Source organism: Manacus candei, unplaced genomic scaffold (assembly GCF_025592945.1).
Source record: "Manacus candei isolate 608988 ecotype Guabito, Panama unplaced genomic scaffold, ASM2559294v1 h1tg000005l, whole genome shotgun sequence".
Taxonomy (NCBI): domain Eukaryota; kingdom Metazoa; phylum Chordata; class Aves; order Passeriformes; family Pipridae; genus Manacus; species Manacus candei.
In genome coordinates this window covers 24,399,340-24,418,689 of record NW_026138053.1, presented here as the reverse complement: position 1 = coordinate 24,418,689, position 19,350 = coordinate 24,399,340, and the positions used below count along the sequence as shown (strand labels likewise).

Sequence of the window (19,350 nt, the reverse complement as noted above, 5' to 3'; positions counted from 1 at the left end):
AGCAGTCTAGAAAATGTGGTAGTTTCACAGAAATACCCTGAAGAAGAATGCTGTTATTCTAAGAAGGATGTTCAGCCACTGAGAAAATGATCTGAATGTTAGAAAGCTGTAAAATCTCAACAGGAGATGTGGAGGAGGAGATTTGTAGGTGCTAAAAGGTTGGAATGAAAAGTCTGTTCACAGATTAATTCAGAGGTTTTGATTCAAAGATTTATGTCTAAATGCCTTTGAGCTCAGAACAACAGCAACAGAACTCAGTCCTGTGAAGCCTGGTGCCAGAGCTGTGCAGTTTTCCATGTGTATAATAAGCATCATTCCAGTGGCCTATATTACAAGAAAGCAAATAAGAACCAGGAACATTAAATTACAATGAAGCTTTCATTCCCTTCATGTTAACAAAGCAGGCTTGCTGTTAGCAAGGCTCTGTGCATCAGTGGAGAATGAATGAGCTGCCCTGGGGGACTGTGTAAACATGGAATGCAGATCCAGGGATGGAAAGCTGATGTGTTTCAGGCGATGATGGGCTGATGCTGGCAGGAAACACTTTCCTCGTGTGGAGCCTTTTGCTTTTTGGAGAAGTACCATAATTAACTAATTGTTTTGAATGAAATTAAAAAGCCAGGGGCTCCAGCAGTTTGCATTGCATGGCAATGCCACATATTGGATACCTGTTGGGATGTGTAACTAAGATAGGAGATGTGCTGTTTTCATGAAACTCTAGAAAGGAGTGCCATTTAAAAGGTTCATTGCTGATCTGTAACCTATTAAAACTGCTTTGTGACTCAGATTTCCATCTCTGAAAAGGACCTACCTATTAATGCTTTAGGACTGCTTGGAAGTTTGTAATTTGCAGGTCCCTTTAAAGTGTAGGCTGTGTCATCTTTTCTTTTTTTTTGAGGCAATGTCATCAGTAGGCCCATAGCAAGTTCTGAATAAGCAGTTTTTCATTACAGACTGACATTACTTACTGACTCCTCAAAGAAATTGTAGTTTCTGTTTGGAAAGGAGTTGTTATCCAGCCCTCACAGTAATGAAATGTTGTCTGATAGAGCTTTATAATTTACTTCCTCCTCTTCTGAGACATTACCACATGTGTCCACCCCCCAAAGACAGCGAGTTACTTAACTTTAGTATACATATGTAGAGAGACTAGACTCTTAAACTATTTTGAACTTGGTTAAAATGCTTTTTGTTTCAAATAGCAGTCTGACATTTGCTCACTTCAAGTCATGATGGATTTTAAACTGAGGTTTAAAATGTTCCTGGTTGCGCAAGTCCCAGACAGATAAACTCATCTGGACAGTGGCTTCAAACTGACAGAGGGCAGGTCTAGATTGGATATTAGGAAGGAATTCTTCCCTGTGGGTGGGGAGGCCCTGGCACAGGTTGCCCAGAGAAGCTGTGGCTGCCCCATCCCTGGAAGTGCCCAAGGCCAGGCTGGATGGAACTTGGAGCAACCTGGGATAGTGGAAGGTGTCCCTGCCCATGTCAGGGGGTGGAACTGGATGATCTTCAAGGTTCCTTCCAACCCACACCATTCTGGGATTCTGTGATGATTCTGCAACATTCCAGGTCTTCAGTTAATCTATAGCACAGATTAGAATAACTGAAGTTAAACTTGCAATGGAACTTTATTTATAAAGGAATTGTATTCTCATGCAGAGAACATTCTTACAGTCTCTTACTTTGCTCATGACACCCTCAAACTTATTAGCAGTAATACTTTCTTTGGTTGAACTAGAGCTCTATTTTAGTAATATTAAAACAATATTTCTAAAATGAAGAAAAAGTAACTCGATGCTTAATGCTGTGCATCAGCCATGTGGCATTAGAATGAAGAATAAAAATATTTTAGAACTACAGGTTAGTTTTAATGACTTAAAGCTAAAACAGTCTCAAGAACGTTTTATGATTTCTAATAATATAATTAAAGAGAATGAAAAACAGTGGCATCAAGGAGCTGTCAAGAGAGGGACTAGTGTAGCAGAGACAGGTACTGTTATCTGTCAGTGTGTGAGTAACACTTTGAACAGGGGAGCCCCAGCATTTTGAACATCTTGTTGATAAATGAACACGTGATGTTCTGGGCACTGATTTATTGAATCTGCATCTTCATTTGATCCATTTTCTTCATCATGTCATAATATTCAACTACACAGTTGTGTTATCTTGTCCCCAGAACTCATGTTATGTGTAATTACAGACTTATTATAATGTGTTAATTTTGAATAGTTATGGCACAGGCAAGTTCAATTCTTCTGTGTGTTAACAGTGGAGGGATTAGCTTTGCATTTATTAATACCCTTCTTTTGAGCTATATTGTACATTCTAATGTGCAGTAATGTGGCGAGGAATTGTCTCCGTGCAGTGCAGTTTAGAGGTCTGACAAGTTTTTGCAGATTGTGATATTTCTTTTAATTTCTTTTGAATATCATTAATTGTGATAAGTTGTGTTTTCACTAATTTCCTATGAATTTTGTTAATTAACTGTATGAAGTGCCGTGCTTCATTTGAAGTTACTCAGTCTTTGACAGTGTCACTGAGAGGAACTGGCTGAAGCCTCTTGGTTTAATTCAGTTTTACATCTCTGGCTGTATTTCCAGTTCAAATCCACGCCCAGCAAGAACGTGTCCGTGGTGGGCTGGATGGTGATGATGGCAGATGACCCTGAGCATCCAGATCTCTTCTTGTTGACTGATTCTGAGAAGGGTAAGAGTGCACTGATTCCCAGAATAAGCATTTGCATTGCTGAGGTCGTTTATAAGCAAGTAAATGAGCAAGTGAAAGGTAACATCCTGTTACATCCTTCCAATTTCAGCTGCTCTCCAAGATGTCATCTTTGCCTTTAGAATGCTATGGGAACAAGAATCTGTGGAGAATCCTTAGAGTCTTCATTAAGTTCTGAGAACCCTCCAAACCCTTAACAACTCCAGTTGTGATTTTTACTGGAAGTATTCCTCTGCATTCTTTCAAACTATATTTAGAACACTGAGGCATTTTCACATGTGTGAAAATGGAACTAACAATAAAAAAAAGAGATTCAGCTAATACTACCTGCTTGACCAGTCCCTTCTCCTCTCACATGAAAAACAAAAATCAAACCATCTGTTCAAATGTAGTGCTATTACCAGGAAAAAACCCCTAAGAGACCTTGGCTGTTTTGTGGATTTCCATCACTCCAACACAGCACCCTGCTTTCAGCTTAAACTTGGAAGAAAATGTTACTTTTCCGTGGCACTTCAAACTGTGCAGAAAGAGCATTATTAGAAGTTCTGAGAAAGGAGCTTAAAATTATTTATTGCTTTGTCTGCTTCAAGTCTTAGTGTGTTTTATTTCCAAACATCCATTTTAGCACCACTGATATGAGGTGTAAATACTGAATGCTTGTCAGCTTAAACTCTGCAACAGCAATCTGAAAAGTTTTTGTAACACATGGCCTTGCTGAACCTAAGCAAGCACTGTGTAACACCAGGCACTGAAAACACGAGTCTGAAATGTATCAGTAGGTTCAGGAACAACATTCAAACATTTTCAAGTGTAGCTTTCCAGAGAGCATTTCAGTGATATCTTGCACTTCATTAAAAAATTATGGTATTATAAACAAATTGCAATAGTGGGCAATGAGCTCAAACATTTTTGTGGAGTTCTAAGGAATGTTTTGTTCTTTCCTAGTTGATACTGGCATTAGTTGAAATCTAGAATGCTGGAAAGGAAGGCAGGAAGCTGCAGCCTCTCTTCACTAGCTCAAACAATTGCACCTATTCCAGACTAAGTGTAAAGTTATATGAACCTTCTGTTATTAAATCTTTTCATTATGTCTTAAGTTAGAGGTATTTGAATATGGGTAGGATTTAAGTGCGTTACCATTGTTTGTGTTTCCTCATCAGATTTTTTTTTTCCCTTTTCTCACTTAGGAAATTCATATAAATTTCAAGCTGGGAACAGAATGAATGCAATGCTCTGGTTCAAACACCTGAGTGCTGCCTGCCAAAGCAACAGACAACAGGTGAGAGCAAGATGCTGCAGTGGAATGAGCTTTTAAGAGCTCAGAAGTGACAGATCTTCGAGCTGCCCAAGCTGTCACTGAGGGCTTTGTGTGAGGAGCAGTGTACCCTGAGCAGCCTCTGCCTCCATTTCTCATGCTGGTTGATTTGCCTTTGCCTTTGTCCCTTTGCAGACTCTGGGGTAATGAAGAAGGATTTGGGGCTATCTTGAGGCTCATTTAAAACAATTGGGGAAATGCAAGGAATGCTCTAAAATGCCTGTCCAAGTGGCAGTGTTTTTGTATTGCCCATTTGAAAAGGGCTGTTTGTACAGTTACATAAAAGCTGTAAACTGTAGCATTCAATATCAATTCCAGGTAACTCTCCTGTAGTGCTGGTTTTTTTCAGGTCATGGATGTGCATATTTTCTGTTGGTTATGAAGTATTCCTAAAATGTATAAACAGTAGTCTAGTCCTCGGTACATTTTGCAGTCTTTGATAGCAAAGGTAGTATTTTCCATGAATCAAAAAGGAAGATAGACTGCTCCAACCCCTATTAAATGCTGTTCCTGTATAAATTCTTATTGATCTTTTTTAAGTTATTTTGCCTCCCTGAACTCTCCCTTTTCCTTTGCACATTTGTTTATGGAGTTTCCAGAGCAGAAATACCACTGAATTTCAAGGGGAAACAAAAAGACCTTTCCACATCCTTCTGTGCTTTCTTGTTCAGTTCTGCTTCTGAGACAGATCTTAAGGAGTAAGGAGGGTTGCAGAAGCTCCTGTGGAGGTATTTGAGACAGTGCAAAGGAGAGGAAATTGTGTTCCTGTGGCTGGAGAATGTGGGGATAGTGGCAAATAGTAGCAAAGAGTTACAAACAAGTGGTGACTTCCAGGCAAGCCTGAAAACTGCCCCCTGAAGACAAGTTTTATTCAATAAGATTTAACAGTACTGTCTAATACTGTTAACAGTGTGACTGCCTTAGGAAAATTGGATGTTTAAAGGTGTTTTCAATAGAATAGAAACACCTACCCAGCTGAGTAATACTGAGAACTATTTTAATAGATACTATTTTTGATTTTAATGGTGAAACTTTAGCCCAGTTGAGCATTCTACAGGTAAATGATAAATCATGGAATCACAGAATATGCTGAGTTGGAAGGGACCCATCAGGATCAGATGCAAAGCAAGAAATGCTTGTTTCAAATCTGACCAAACTGGGTATTTATTGAGTGTCATCAGGAATGTGCTGGCTCTTTAATAACCTTGAGTAAACAAGAGATGCTGCTGTCAGGTAAATTCCTGATGGGGGGAAAAATGGAAATATAAACTAATGTATTGCAAGCTAGCTTTAATCTTCATGAAAGGGAGTGATATCTGCAGCAGGGAATTCAGGTTTCCTCTGGGAAAAGCTCAGGCAAGTGTTGATGCCTCGTTTTTATTAAATTAATCTTAAAAATACTAGAGGGCCTACATCAATCACTGCTCTGTGTGCCAAGAATTCTCTAGCTGGGGCTTGTGTAGTTCAGTGCTGAGATTTGTCATGTGAAGGTTCTTTTGCTGACAAATCTTAAATGTCACGAAAGTTAAAAGTTCTATGGCCATATAATAAAATTATAACCCCTGAAACAATTTAATATTTTAGTTACACCTGTTTTTTCTACAGTTCTAGGTATGTTTTGATAGTTGCATTCCTCCTCCCCTTTTTTGGAGACAGAACAATGTGCATTTGAACAGGTGTCTAGTGTGTGTAAGAGTTGAATGTCAGTAGCTACTACTTGAAGTAAATTCTTCTATCATTTCCATTTTTGCTTTCAGGTTCCTGCCAACTTGATGACCTTTGAATAACAGGCTAATTCAAAACAAAAAAAAATAAGAACAATTTGAACCATCTCATAACTGAGAAGGAGGTCCTGATGAAAAACGTGCCAGCTGTATCTGTGCCAGAACAGAGCCTGTCCACTCGATCTCTGAACTCTGGAGCCCTGAACAAAACCACTAATGGCTGGGGAGCAGAGTGCCCCAGGTGAAAAATGGAGTTGCAACATGAATTGCCATGGACCGTGCTTCGTTATGTTCTCTGAACTGACCTGTGGAAACCACTGCCTTAAAGAGTGAAAGGAAAACCAACATGAAACACCAAATAGTGTGTGTGAAACTTCTGGCGGTGCTGTGCTTGAGTTAAATAGATTGTAGCTAGTTTGAGTTTCTTTTAACTTTATACTAATTTTGAAAATAACTCACCTTTTTAGGCATTCTTAAGAAAACAGGTAAACTGGTATTTAAGAGCTGTATCTAAAGCTGTGTATGAACCGGGTAAGAGAGGTACTACATGTCCTAGAGATGTTGTTTAGACTATACCAGGAGTTCTGGATGGGAGCTTGTCCCAAGTACTCTTAGCCTGGAGCAGTGTTATTTCTCTCAGACCTACAAGTATAAAGTTTGAAACAGCAGTGAGTTTGCAAACCTTGGTCCTGCACAGGAGCCGGGCGCCCGACAGCGGCACTTACACCCCAAACACCGCTTTGGTACGTCGGGACCTCGTTCCTGGTTCAAAACACGTGGTTTGGGCAGTCAAGGGGTGTGTGTAAGAGACAAAACTCAAAGCACTGTTGGGTCAGCACTGAGTATTTTCTTCCCATTTGTTGAATGACAAAACACCAACACCCGGGTACGGCTCACCGAGACGCTTTCCTTCTCTGGGTGTCTGCTGATGACCAGTTAGGGACCACTGTTAGTGTGTGGTGTTTCATGATATCACTGAAGATGGACATTTTTAAGAAGATAGAGGCACAATTTCAAAGCTTTCACGTTCTCATTTGGCAATAATTGATTTTAGTATCTGTCTTGGTCGAAATAGTTGACGTTGTGTGGTGTTGATAACGTGGCCTAAAGCAGACCTTACGTGCAGAAGCTCTTTTAATCTTCAGGCAAATAACTAATTTATTAGGAGGTAGGATATAACCTAAGGAGAGAAAAGGTGTGGGACCATCAAAATTCTGTCCTTGGCAGGAATCATTCTTGGTCACTGGAATGACTCACGGAGAAAAACATTATGATTGTAAAAAGGGAGCTGTGCTTTATGTGTGTGTTTGATGCTTAAGATTTTGATTCTCGCTTTCTTGGGGTTTCCTTGACGTCACCTAGTTTCCTGGATGATTGGTCTCTCTTTAATCTTAAAAAATATGATCTTTGTAAAGCAAGGAAACATTGTCCCAAGATATGACTCCGATATCAGAACTTGGAAGTTTGTGAAAAATTAGTAACTGTTCCATTGGCATTGTGGTTTAGTGGCCGTAAATACGCTTGCAGATTCCACCATGAATTCTCCTTTTTAAAAAGAAACAAGCTACCTACCAGTCTGTTTGAGAGTTCTCTGACTATCTAATAAAGGTTTCTACTAGTAGTTGTTATTTTGAAAATGTTTAGTTTGTTTATTGCATCTAAGTAGAAGCCTATAAATTCACTTTTTGGGCTGTTTTGGGGTTTTTTTTTTCCTCCGGAGTCAAATTAATCTCATAATGGAAATGATTACTTTCTGGTTTCTGGCGGGCAAAAAAGAAGGCTAATCCAGTCTCACAGTAAAAACAAAAACAAAAAACCAAACAAAACATACAAACCCCAACCACTTGGTGATGTAAAGGGTAACAGGCTGGCTTATGTTTCCAGGAATTGTTCTGATTTGGCTCTTGGTAGAAAGAAAACACTAGAAAGATGCTTCTGTCGGAATTACACCACAAACACTCTGAGAATTTGAGACCCTTTGCATTTTTTGGTGGCTGGTTTTTTTATGAGGAATGAATAGCCTGTTCTCATCCTGAAGTCATGAACTTTGGGAAGAGGTTGCTTGTGCTGAATCCCTCTGCAGTTCACACATCTCCCAGGTTTACCCACGTTAGGTGTATAGTAAAGACAACATCTTCAGAGCCAGCAGTGTTACTTAGTAGACTTTGCACAACTTTAGTTTGGGGTTTTTTCTGTTTTAAGAATTACTTAGTGTGTTTCTTCTTAATGACTAAGTGGGTTTTTGTTTGTTGTTTTTTTGTTTTTTTTTAATAACGTGTGTCTTTTTTTTAAGCATTGTGGATAGTAACCTGTGGATTTTGAATTTTTAAATAAGCTAATCTGGGTTGGTTGCAGCATAACTGTATCTGTTCTTTTGTTAGTGAAAGGCAACATGCAACGGGGAGCCACAGCCTGACAGCACACAGCTTTGCTAAGGACAGAGCCAGGTCAGGACATGTCATTTATTACTGGTTTTTTGTATTTTTCCAGCTGTTTTGAGTTAGGTTTTATGGTAGGAGGAGGGTGGGGAAAACAGTTTGCAAATCATCCTTTAATGAATTGTTGCTGTTCCCAGTTTTCGTTGTCCTTGGGCCTCCTACTCTTCCTTGTTTTCCACCCTCCGATAGGGGAGATTCATGGGAGAGATGGAATATTGTGGGAGGAGTTCCTTAAAGTGTGTGGCCATAATAACTGGAGTGAGTAATGACAACACAGAAAAGCATTTTTGGCACTTGTTACAATGAGTAGTTCAGTACTTTCCCATTGTTGTCCTACAGGGCAACACAGAAACACTGTCACGTTATATATTTTAAGATAAATGGTGCTCAGAAAGAGGTGGAGGGTTTGTTCCCTGAGGGAAAACTGCCTCAGCTCAGCTTTGGAAAGACACAGACAAGTCATATACACTGTAAAGAGTGTAGTAATGCTCCCTTTTTTTTTTTTTTTTAATTAAAAAAGGAGTTAAAAAAATTAAATAACTGAAACTAGTGCTGAGAAAACAAGGACAGCAACGAGCTCATGGTATTCAGGTAAGACTGTCATCCAGACTACTTCAGATAGTTGGCAGGTTTTCTTTGATTTTTATTTTCAGAGTGTTGCTCTAATTCTTTATCTTGTTAATAACTGTTGAAACACTTCAGCTAATATTTGTCACTGTGTTTTTTCTGAACATTTTGATTTTGAAACTAAAGATGCCCATTGCAACTCCTTGTTTTGGTGGCATTTGAGCAAAAATTATTCAGTGTAGATCTTCTAGTGAGACTTGGCATGCAAATGTGAATCATCTGACAGCTAACCAGTTTCTTAGCCAAACTAAAAGTTTTGGGAAAGATCAAGAAACAGGGAATGTCTGGTTTATGGAACTGGTGCAGTGCATTAGAAATACATAATGTTGCACTGGTGGTTGAATACTTACTGCTAACTCTTATCTCATTTAATCCGTGCTACTTTTGGCTGGGATTTTCAGACCTAACTTCTGTCCCAGTGTTCTTGGAAAGCAAATGAGTTTATTTTTTAAAAATTCGGATAGCTTGAATAAACATAGCTCACCCCAGACACGTATTTCCTTTTGCAGACATTTTCATGCCAGAGGAATATTACTCAGGCTATTATGATTCATTAAGTATTTAGGTGCAAGTTATAGGCATTAAAACTACAAATACTGAATGAATGCACATAAATACTTAATGAATGAGCTTTAGCACCCAGCTTTAAAATTTAGAGAAGTGTGCACATTTGAAAACATATTGGGAGCAGAAGAAAGCATTAAAAACCACAGCAGGGTTTTATTAGTTATCTGTTCCTCACTGGAAGTGAATTCATCTAATCTAATCTTGCAACATCAACCTCCTCCATTTGCATTTATACATTTCCTACAGTAGTCCTCCTCTATTAGAATCAGACATAACACATGTTAACAGCAGATCCTTTCCCTCCCAGCAGAAGCAGTTGCAGGTTTTTTGTGCTGCTGAGGCACGTGACAAGTTGAGGTCCCTTGTGACAAAAGGCAAGTTGATCTTCTGGTTTTGGATAACTGTAGTAAATCTTATCCAAATCAAGAGAAGGTAAAACATGGGATATTGTTTCTTCTGTCTCTGTCAGTGGCATTTTTCTTTATTGTTTGTCCCTTTTTTTTTTGATATTCTAACTCACCAGCATTAGTAGTTCCAGTGTTTTCCATGGCCAGCTCTGTGTGCTATCTGCTGCAGCATCAAGCCCCCAGGAGTGGTACTAAATCACATCAGTGAATTGCCTATTCTCCTTACAAAGACAAAGCTGTGAAAGTTTTATTGTTCTTTTCCAATGTTACCCTTTTTCTTTCGTTCTTCTCTAAAAGTGTCTTGTGCACGAGGTGGTTTGGCTTGGGAAAGTTGTCACTGAAAGGATCTGAACGAGTGGACATGAAGTTTGTTCATAGGGGTTACCCCTCTTTTTTAAACCACATCATTCTGATATGTGATGTATCAGGAGGGTGAGTGCTTGGATTTGAGGAGGACTTTTGCCAGTGCCTTATTATGAACTTGGAGACCAATTCCTTTATTTCAGTGCTGAGGGTCCCACCAGGGCAGACTTGCAGGCTGTGTCCTCAGTGGACCAAGGGGTGACATTCCTGGCAGTCATTGCATTTCTGCAGCAGACAGTTGTTTTGGTCAGTGTAAAATAGCTTGGCTTGAGTTTCTTTACTATTATTTTTTTTTCTCTGTTTGTATAACCTCTTTTTAGGAAAAATGTAGAGGTATTTGGTAGCTTGGGCTTGTTCAGCTTTTGTCAGAAGTAGCTCAGACCTCTTAAAAATTAATTTATTTTTATTTTGGTGTGTCTCTGAGTAGATTTAGTAGGGGGGAAAATTGAAAAGAGTAGTCCAAGTCATGGTCTAGACCACATGAGCTGAAGAGCTCATGCTGTTAGAAAGGAGCTTGCTTTTCTCTCTCCCATTTGAATGTAAACAATGAAGAACATTCTTATGAGAAGATTTATTCCTTATAGGCTTTTTGCTAATGTGAAATAAATACCACAGGAAAAAACTGTTTGGGGGAAAGAGGGGACTTGGATTAATCTTAGTCTTAATATCCCAAAAACTCAGTTTTATATATTGTATTTCTAGTGCCAACACTGTGTGGAGAGCACTGCCCTTCACTGAAACAACTGCAAGAGGCTGTTTTAGCAGCAAGGTTTCAGAAGCTTTGGAAGGGGAAATGAAAGGAAGAATGTGTAGTTCTTATGCAATTAAATATTTGTTTTCCTGGAATACATCCTTATAAAAACACAGCAGTTTTAATATAGTCTTTTTGGTAAATTCAGATGTTGGAAGGATTATTTGCAAATTAGTCTTATGCTTTCTAAGAATCTTCAAAGACAACAGAAGGGTTGGGTCCGAGGAGAAAACACAAATTACTTAGTTCAGCCGTGCCTGTCACAGAACTGGGCTGGCAAGTCTCCTTGAAGTTATGTTGGTAAGGAAAAGAAGGAGCATGAGATGTAATGAAATGCAGGTTCCTGCAGCTCCTGGCGTGGCTCTGGCTGTCAGCCTGGTCCTGCTCTGCAGTGACTAAAAGCACCGTGAATACTCCCTTTCCTTTGTGTGTTTGATTAGTGTGTTATTTCTCTTTGTTTGGGTAGGTTCTGGCCTTCGCCTGTGATTCCTGAAGGAATTTCTTACCATTCCAAAGCTGTTCACAGCTGAAACTGCAAAGCAGAAAAGCAGTTAATAAATGGATGAAATGTTGAAATAGAGGGTTCTGGGGTGCCTTGTTTACTGGCGCTTCTGGCTCCTTGTGTTCAGGAGTGTATCCATTCAAATGCTGCTGCACTGAAGTGGGAAAAGCACCAGGAAACCATAGCTGTGTTTTATAATAATCCTGTAAGGACCAACCATCACTGGGAGGGGGATCAAGGTGTCATGCAGTAAACACAAGCCATTTTTAATGTTCCCTGCTGGTGTGAGGCATTCTAGGGATAGAGGGATTGCACTATGATCTTGCTGAGGGATGTGCAGTTTGTCCTCTAGCCATTTTCTTCACCTTTTTTAATACTTTATTCTGTGTGTGCGTGTGAAAATCGTGTGTTTGCATAAGCTAGTTTAAATGAATTGAAGAACAGGTTTCAAAAGTCTTTCCTACTGAAATAAATGATTTAAAAGATGGCCTGTGTCTGAAGTTTTAATTTCTCATTTGAAAATCTGCATTGAGACTGCAACCAGGTTTTGCAACGTGGAATTTGACTGTCTTTGGGAATGGTGCTGAGATCAGCTGGAATTTTAGTGGCTTTTTTTTTTTTTAATGAACCTCTGAAATGAAGCATGTAAAGATACCGTTGTCTGCTGGTACAAAAGAAATCCAAAAGCTAGCAGGGAGATACAGTTCATTGAAGAGATTTATGTTTGGTCTCGGAGATTGTTCTGTTAAATGATGTGGTTTTTCTCTCGGTGGTAGTTTATCAGATTCTTTTCTGTTGTCTCTGTATTTAAAGATGTGATAAATTTAAACTTGCTGAAAGCAGTGATCAGGCAGATTGGCTCTTAAGGAGCAACTACATGGAAGATAAACTAAAAATGAAGAATGAATGAATGAATAGCATGCAAAGCCTTGTATTTCCTCAGCTCTTTGTTTGGTGTTGCTTCTCTCCTCTCTGTGCCTTTGTTACTCTGTGAAGCCTTACTGAACTGGATCGTGCAGCCCTCGGGGGAGATGCTGTGGGGTCAGGCTGTGAAATGCTTGTCAGAGGGTGAGCCTTGGGCTCCTTCTCCTTTTCTCTGTGATGGAACAATTCGTTTCAAATGTATTCGCGAAGAGAGAAGGAATAAAGTAGATTTTTGTAACCCCCTCCTTTTTCTTATTTCCAGATTATTGAGTTTGAGGAAACGCTTTGTGCTCAATAGCGTGAAAAGAAACACAGAATTAATTAGCTGGTGATTTCTGTTTCCCTCTTTTTTTTGGTTCCTTTTCAAAGCTCTTTTTGTGTGGTTGAAGCGAGAGTTCTTTGGAGTGTTTTTTTAATATTTTTTTTTTTCCTAAATCAAGGAACACATCAAGGAGTCCTTTTGCCTCTTTTCCTCTGTTCCTGTCTCTCAGAATGCTGTTTACAGGAGAAGGCCTCCAATCCAGAGAGTGAGAACACAGGTGGGGGAAAGGCACCTGATCTCTTCCTTGCTTCCCAAGTGGAATGATTTTCACTGTGGTTATACTTCCTGCTGTTTTTTACCAAGGAGAAATGCTGAGTCCATTAACTGAATGTTAAAAGATTATGAAAGAATGATTTGAAAGAATTGAAATCGCCTTGATTTTGTAACATCTTTAGTTTGGGTGGGGTTTTTTTACATAGGAAGGAACCACAGTGAGGGGAGAGGGTTTAACATCTGTGGGAGAAGCAGAAACCAAACCACAGATATATGAAACAACCAAGCTGAAAGGAGATGGTATTTCCCCCCTCCCCCTCCTTTTTTTAATATATAGTAAGCTTAGTTTTTGTAAGTGAGAAGGTTGGGTAACAAAAAATGTAAGCAGATGATACTGTTTTGGCCTTGACAGAACAGAGGAGAGATATGGTTTTTATAACAGCAAATAAATTGAATACACAAGATGGAATCCATGCTTGCAGCTTGTAAGTAATATTTTTATTAGTTTTTCACTTAAATTGAGCATTATTACTGAAACACACACATTCTTACATGGGTAATATTTACCTTTACACTGATGTTTGCCTCTTTCATTTTTAGTTCAATTTGGTACTTAAGGACAAAATTCAGATCCAAAATAAAACCTTCAGCTTATCTTCCTGAGCTGGTACAAGAGACTGTTGCTGCTGTGCAAAACTGGCCTTTACTAAATTACTTTGCTCTGTAAATTTATCTTGCTGTGTAAAAGAGCTGGGTTTTATATGGTGTGTGTTGTGTGATGGAGCATGTCGGGCACCTGAGGAAAAATTCCAGTGTATAAAACCATGTAGTTTCAATTCTGAAACCTTCAAAAGGGCCTCTCGAAGGAGATCTGCAAAGGGAAACATGACAGTGTATTTTTTTTCAGGTTTTAAAAAGTGGGGGGGTTATCTGTAGGAAAACACAAAATGAGTCCAAGCCATTTATTAAGCTGAAGAGAGGCCTTGTACATGAACACAGCCAGCAGCAATGTGCTAATCTGTCTTTCATTTTCTTTTCAGGTAGGAAAATGTTTCCCTTTCGTTATGGAAAAGGGATAAGGAGCTGAACTGTTTTTAAGTCAAGTAATACAGCTAAACATTTAACTAATTCATTGCTTGTTGAAGATGCAAGCCAAGGGCAAAGGGTGGCCTCTGTTGCTCGTTGCCTGACTGCAGATTTAATGGTTTAGAGTGACTGGAATACAGAAACAGCTCATGAGAGGAGGGAGCCGTTGCCTTGTACAGGAGCAGTCCCACAGCAGTGGCTTGGAGACAGATTGATGCTGGTGTGAGTAGATCAGCAGTGTTTTATGACAGAACTGGGAACAGCAAATGCAAATCCTGAGTTCCTGGTGCTGAAGCAGCAGGATGCTCTTTAATGAGTATAAACATGTATCTGAGATTTACTCAAAGCAAGCCAGTCTAAATGGGATAGTTGTGATTCATTATAATTTCTTGATTTGGGGATATTTGGTGTTGGCAAGCATTTCATAAACTTTTGATTTGCACTACATACCAAAAATACTGTGAGTAAGCCGTTAGTAAGCCTGAGTCACACTCACCTCAGTAATCAGCTCCCCATCAGTATTAAAGCTATAATGTTACACCAGTGCTGCTTTTGTTCTTATTCCCTGTCTCTGACACCTGTATCAGAGGCTTCAGAGGAAGGAGTAAACCTACAGCATGCAGGTGAGTGAACTTTCAGCCAGGTAAGTAACTCCTGACTCCTAATGACTTTGATGTATTGAAAGCTTTACAGTTTCATTTTCTTAGTTTCATTCAACATGGTGATGGCTTAATAGTGAAAATGTTTCTGCTAATCCTTCCTCCTTTCCAGAAGAGGTTGAAACTATGTATGTAAGATGATAAAGAGCAGAACCAACGTGGTGTGAACACACCAACACAGAGCCAGTGTGTAATATACCCCAGGCTTTCTTTTAAATCTTGTCAGAGACACCTGTATATTATTACTTACTTTTAGGAGTCAAAATGTGTCGTGGGATGTTGACACACAGGGTTATTACTCACAGCTTTGCATTTAATTTCATAGAATCCCAGAATGGTTTGGGTTGGAAGAGACCTTAAAGCTCATCTCATTCCAAGCACCTTCCACTAGCCCAGGTTGCTCCAAGCCCTGTCCAACCTGGCCTTGGACACTTGCAGGGATGGAGCAGCCACAGCTTCTCTGGACAACCTGTGCCAGGGCCTCACCAGCCTGATTTTTTTTCTAATATTTAGTCTAAACCTACTCTTTCAGTCTGAAGCCATTTCCTCTTGTCCTGTCACTCCAGACCCTTGTAAACAATCTCTCTCCATCTTTCTTGTGGGCTCCCTTCAGGTAGTGGAAGACCACAGTTGGGTCATTTGTGAGGTTCCTTCAGAGAACCTAAAGGGAATAAGGAAATTCTTTCAGGATAAATCTGTTGGCCATTTGGATATCTGAGAATATCTCCTAGCCATTATATGTAGACATATCATGCTTGCTACTATGGCATCTAATGAATATTTACTAAACAACATCTTCTTTAAATCATACTAATTGTGCTGCTGTGCTGCCAGTTCACATTTGTTCAAATGAGAGCTGTCAAATTCAGTGCCTTGATGGTTATAAGGTTTCAGGAGAAGCTGTTCCTCAAGAGTGTGGTGATGCCTTACTGCCCAGTTTGGAACATCAGCAAGCAGTAATAGTGCCAGGCTGGAGAACAGGCCAGCTCTGCTGATTGTATCCAGTGCACTTTGCAAGGGGTCAAAAATGCATAAAATAATCAAGGCAGAACTTGTCAGAGCACACCTGATCCAGTGTTTCTGGCAAAACTCTATCTGTTATCCTGATTTCAATCATTTTTCTTGACACTGATGGTGGGGGGGGGTACAGCCCATCAGTGGCCTGGCTGTGTGTCCCAGGCAGCCCAAGAAAAATGCAGGGCAAACTAAATCATTTAAATCCTGGTACTGCCAGGGCTGTAGGTGGTTGTCTGTGATGTGGAACCCCAGGGATTTCGTGGGGCTCCAAGCAGACAGAACAATCTCTTGCACTCAAAGAAGCTTATAATGTCAAAAATCAAAAAAAAAAAAACAGTCTCTAGACAAAACTTACTGAGCTGAAGAGTTTCCAATTGTGCATCAGTCATGCTCCCAAGAAGTGGTTTATTAAGATTAGTGAGGCATTTGGACAGCTGTGAGAGAGGCCACTGCTCCTGCTGAGGCTTCTGCCAGTCTCAGAAGGGGGAACCCCTTGGTCCTCTTGCCATTCTGTTTGCCTACAAGTGGCCAGGGAAAATATGAGTAAAATAGTTTATTTATAAATGTAAGGAAAAATGGTTTGTTAGGTCAAAGCATAAAAAGGGAAGTACACAAAATTCTTAATTCACCCCCGTATTCTGGTCCTTTTCAAGAATAAAGGGAGGTAACAAATCCTGCAAGGTTTATACATTTATTATTTTCTCTAACTCAGTGCTTTGTGTTGCCGTTTGATCCTTGAAGTGCTGCTTTTTCAGTGCTGAATGTAAACGAGCAAATACAGTGGATTTTTTTCCTCCTACTCTGCATGTGGGAAAAGCTTCCAAAGGAGGCTTTTGGGATGCATCAGACCAGTTCACCTTGAGCTCATCCAGTCTTTCAGCTAAGCACAAGTTCTTTAATATATTGTTCTGCCTGTCATTCCTAGTTAGATAATGACACTGAATGCTCTGATGGTATCAGCCCAGCATTTGTTCCTTCAGTGTCAAGGATATGCAATGAAAATGTAATAGGCAGTTAAAGTAAAAATATGCTGCTGGCAAGGAAATAACAAATTGGATTAAGTCAATGCTGTTTTGGATGTTGGTAACTAGATGAATTTTAATTTCTCATGGTTCTTTAAAAAGAGCCATTTAGGCACACAACACTTCATATTTTAAGGTTATGTTACTGTTTTAAATCTACTTCCTAATTCTCCTTATTATTTCAAAAATGTATTATTCCCACATTGTGAAACTTGAAGCTGCTCTTTACCCATATCCTGGAATGCAAGAAATGGAAAAGAAAAAGCTAAAATAAGAGAATATTGTTGCATGAGCAAATGTGCATAATCTGACTGCAGATAAAAGGTTTCACACCACCAAGGAGGGCAAGTTCAAATGAGAGCTGTCAAATTCAGTACTTCAGAGCTGTTGTTACAGCTCCTCAAAGGAGCAGTGGGGAACAAACCCCTAAATGTTTGGGGGGTTTTTTTTGTGGGGTTTAATCAGATCATGAAAGAAATTACACTACTAGTTTTAGTTGTCTGCAGTGCCATGAGACATAACTTGGTGACGTGGGAAGTCTCTTCTAGGCTCTGGTGTCTTACCAACAGTCTCAGACTGTTAAATATTGAAGGAAAATTGATCTTCTAAAGGTACTGTTTAAAACAACACATTAGTACTAGTTTGTCAGCAGCACAAAATATTAATTTGACTCCAGTTGTACTCTGAAATCTGTCACTCACACTGAGTAGCCCAGAATGTCCTTTGGTTACACGTTCTGTCAGAATTCGAGTTTGCAAGATGAGAATTTTCAAGCTGTGATATCTGAACATCAAAGAATCTGAGGCTTCAAATGCCTCTGAGCCTGAGTTTGTCATGATATAAATCGTAGGGGTCTCAGCTACTCTGAAAATACAAGTTTAACTGATGCAGCTTCTCCAAGTGTGGGCTCTGCTTCCTTCGTCGGTATTAGAACATTAATCAGAGCAATGTATAAACAGATGTTTTGTACAATTGATTTTGTATAAATAATTACAAGCTACAGAAAAATGTTCTTTTAATTTTTCCTAAAAGATCAGCCTGAAGTCATAACACATTTCTTGTGGTAACCCAAATTGAAGTCATGTGAATGGAGAGCTGTAAGGCTTCCATTAGCACACACAGAAAGTGGGATTGGATCTGTAAAAGTATTGACAGTATGTCCTGTTCCTGTATTATTTTTTTAAGTTAAAAATGAAACAAAGCCTTCAAGTGGCTTTACAGTTAGTTGACAGTGCCAGCACACTTAAATTTCCATTAAAACTGAAGTTGCCACGCTCTTCATTTTAAATGGAAATAGTGTTCTGCTGGTGTCAGTAGTGAGCTTTTTTTTTCTGCCACTAAAATGTTTGTGTTAAAGTGACTTTTGACAAGAAATCCCTATGAATATGTTTGTCTTGGTGATCTGCTGCTGCTTTAGATGAAAATTTCTATACCAGTCAGCATGTGGGAGGATAAAACTTAATTATTTTTTTTTAATTCTGTCAATTTAAACCCAATGTATGCTGCTAGATACTGGAATAAATGGGGCTTGTTTCCACTTGGAAGCCTGGTCTGGGAAGGGTGTCTCATCCCAATGCACAAAGGCTGTTTCTCATTTTGTTGATTTTTTTTTTTTTAAAGCAATATGTATCTTTTCTGCTGGAATATGTCCATTGATACATGTGTATAAACAAATTGGGGAAATCCTCTCTAGTACCTCAGGCTTCTGCTTCTCCTGTTTCCTTCCCCAGCTCTCAAAGAAGTCGAGTAGCTGTGCCAGGATACCCTCAGGGCTGCTTTTGGGGATCCCTTTGGTTGTTGTCTTCCAGCCTGCTCCAAAACCTGTCCCTGCCATCTGCTCTGTAGCAGCCTTTTAGGTAGAACCCCTCCAGGCATACAGGGAATAGGATAAAGTCTGTTTTTCTGTTGCCACGAGACTTAAGTGCCTCATCAACCTGCAGCAGTCCTCAGTAGGACCATTCAGGAAAACGCTGTTCCCTGTGTTTTCCAGCATTACTGATCCTAACTAAAAAAAAAATTATCAAGTTTAGCTAATGTGGAGCACTTTCCTTGTTGATTCCTGAGAGATTGACACTTCAGTTGAGTACAGTAATGATTTTTTTGTTTTCCTTGATAGAGCTTTCCTCCAAAAGAGATTGCCAAGTGCTTTCTGGATCACACAGAAAAAGAGAAATTCTTTCTGGCACCTGTTGGATCAGCCAACCATAAGCAACCAGTTTACCCAACTCATGAAGTACAGAACCTGATTTTGTTAGGAAATACAGATCTTTCAGCCATCAAGCAAAAAAAAAAAAACAACTATCCAGTTTAACCTGCCACTTACCAAATTTCCTTCTGTTCTTCCAAAACTGACCAATGGCTTTTTAGTTATTTCAGTGGGCATGACTTATTTACATTTCTGGTGGGAGGTGGAGGTGCCTGTGGTGTGCATTTCCACACTGACTCTGCCCTTGTGTCAGTGATTTAGAGGGCACCTCACTGTAGCAAAGTCCTCGGAGAAGCAGAACATCTGTAAGAAAATCTTCCCTCCCTCTGGAAGGGCTGGGAAGTACCAACTCCAGGAATGTATTTCCATGATAGCCAGTTGGCATCTGTGTCTGAATTGGTGTGGGATTAAAACTCAGTCACGCTCTCTCTGGAGCTGCACTTCTGCAGCAGGTGGCAAAACAACCCCCTTTCTTTTGAA

The 19,350-nt window shown here is 39.6% G+C and overlaps 1 protein-coding gene across 6 annotated transcripts in view; it reads left to right on the top strand.

The window, feature by feature from the left end:
* The window catches only part of RALGPS2 (Ral GEF with PH domain and SH3 binding motif 2), a 112,498-nt gene extending 100,592 nt beyond the window's left edge, over window positions 1–11,906 (top strand). For all 6 annotated transcript variants that reach the window (XM_051806384.1, XM_051806366.1, XM_051806375.1 and 3 more), the window contains 3 exons: window positions 2,604–2,709; window positions 3,915–4,006; window positions 5,800–11,906. In XM_051806384.1, the coding sequence (XP_051662344.1) occupies window positions 2,604–2,709; window positions 3,915–4,006; window positions 5,800–5,829 (228 nt within the window). In that variant the 3' untranslated portion in view covers window positions 5,830–11,906. The remainder of the gene's footprint in view (window positions 1–2,603; window positions 2,710–3,914; window positions 4,007–5,799) is intronic.
* The last annotated feature ends 7,444 nt before the right edge of the window (window positions 11,907–19,350 follow it).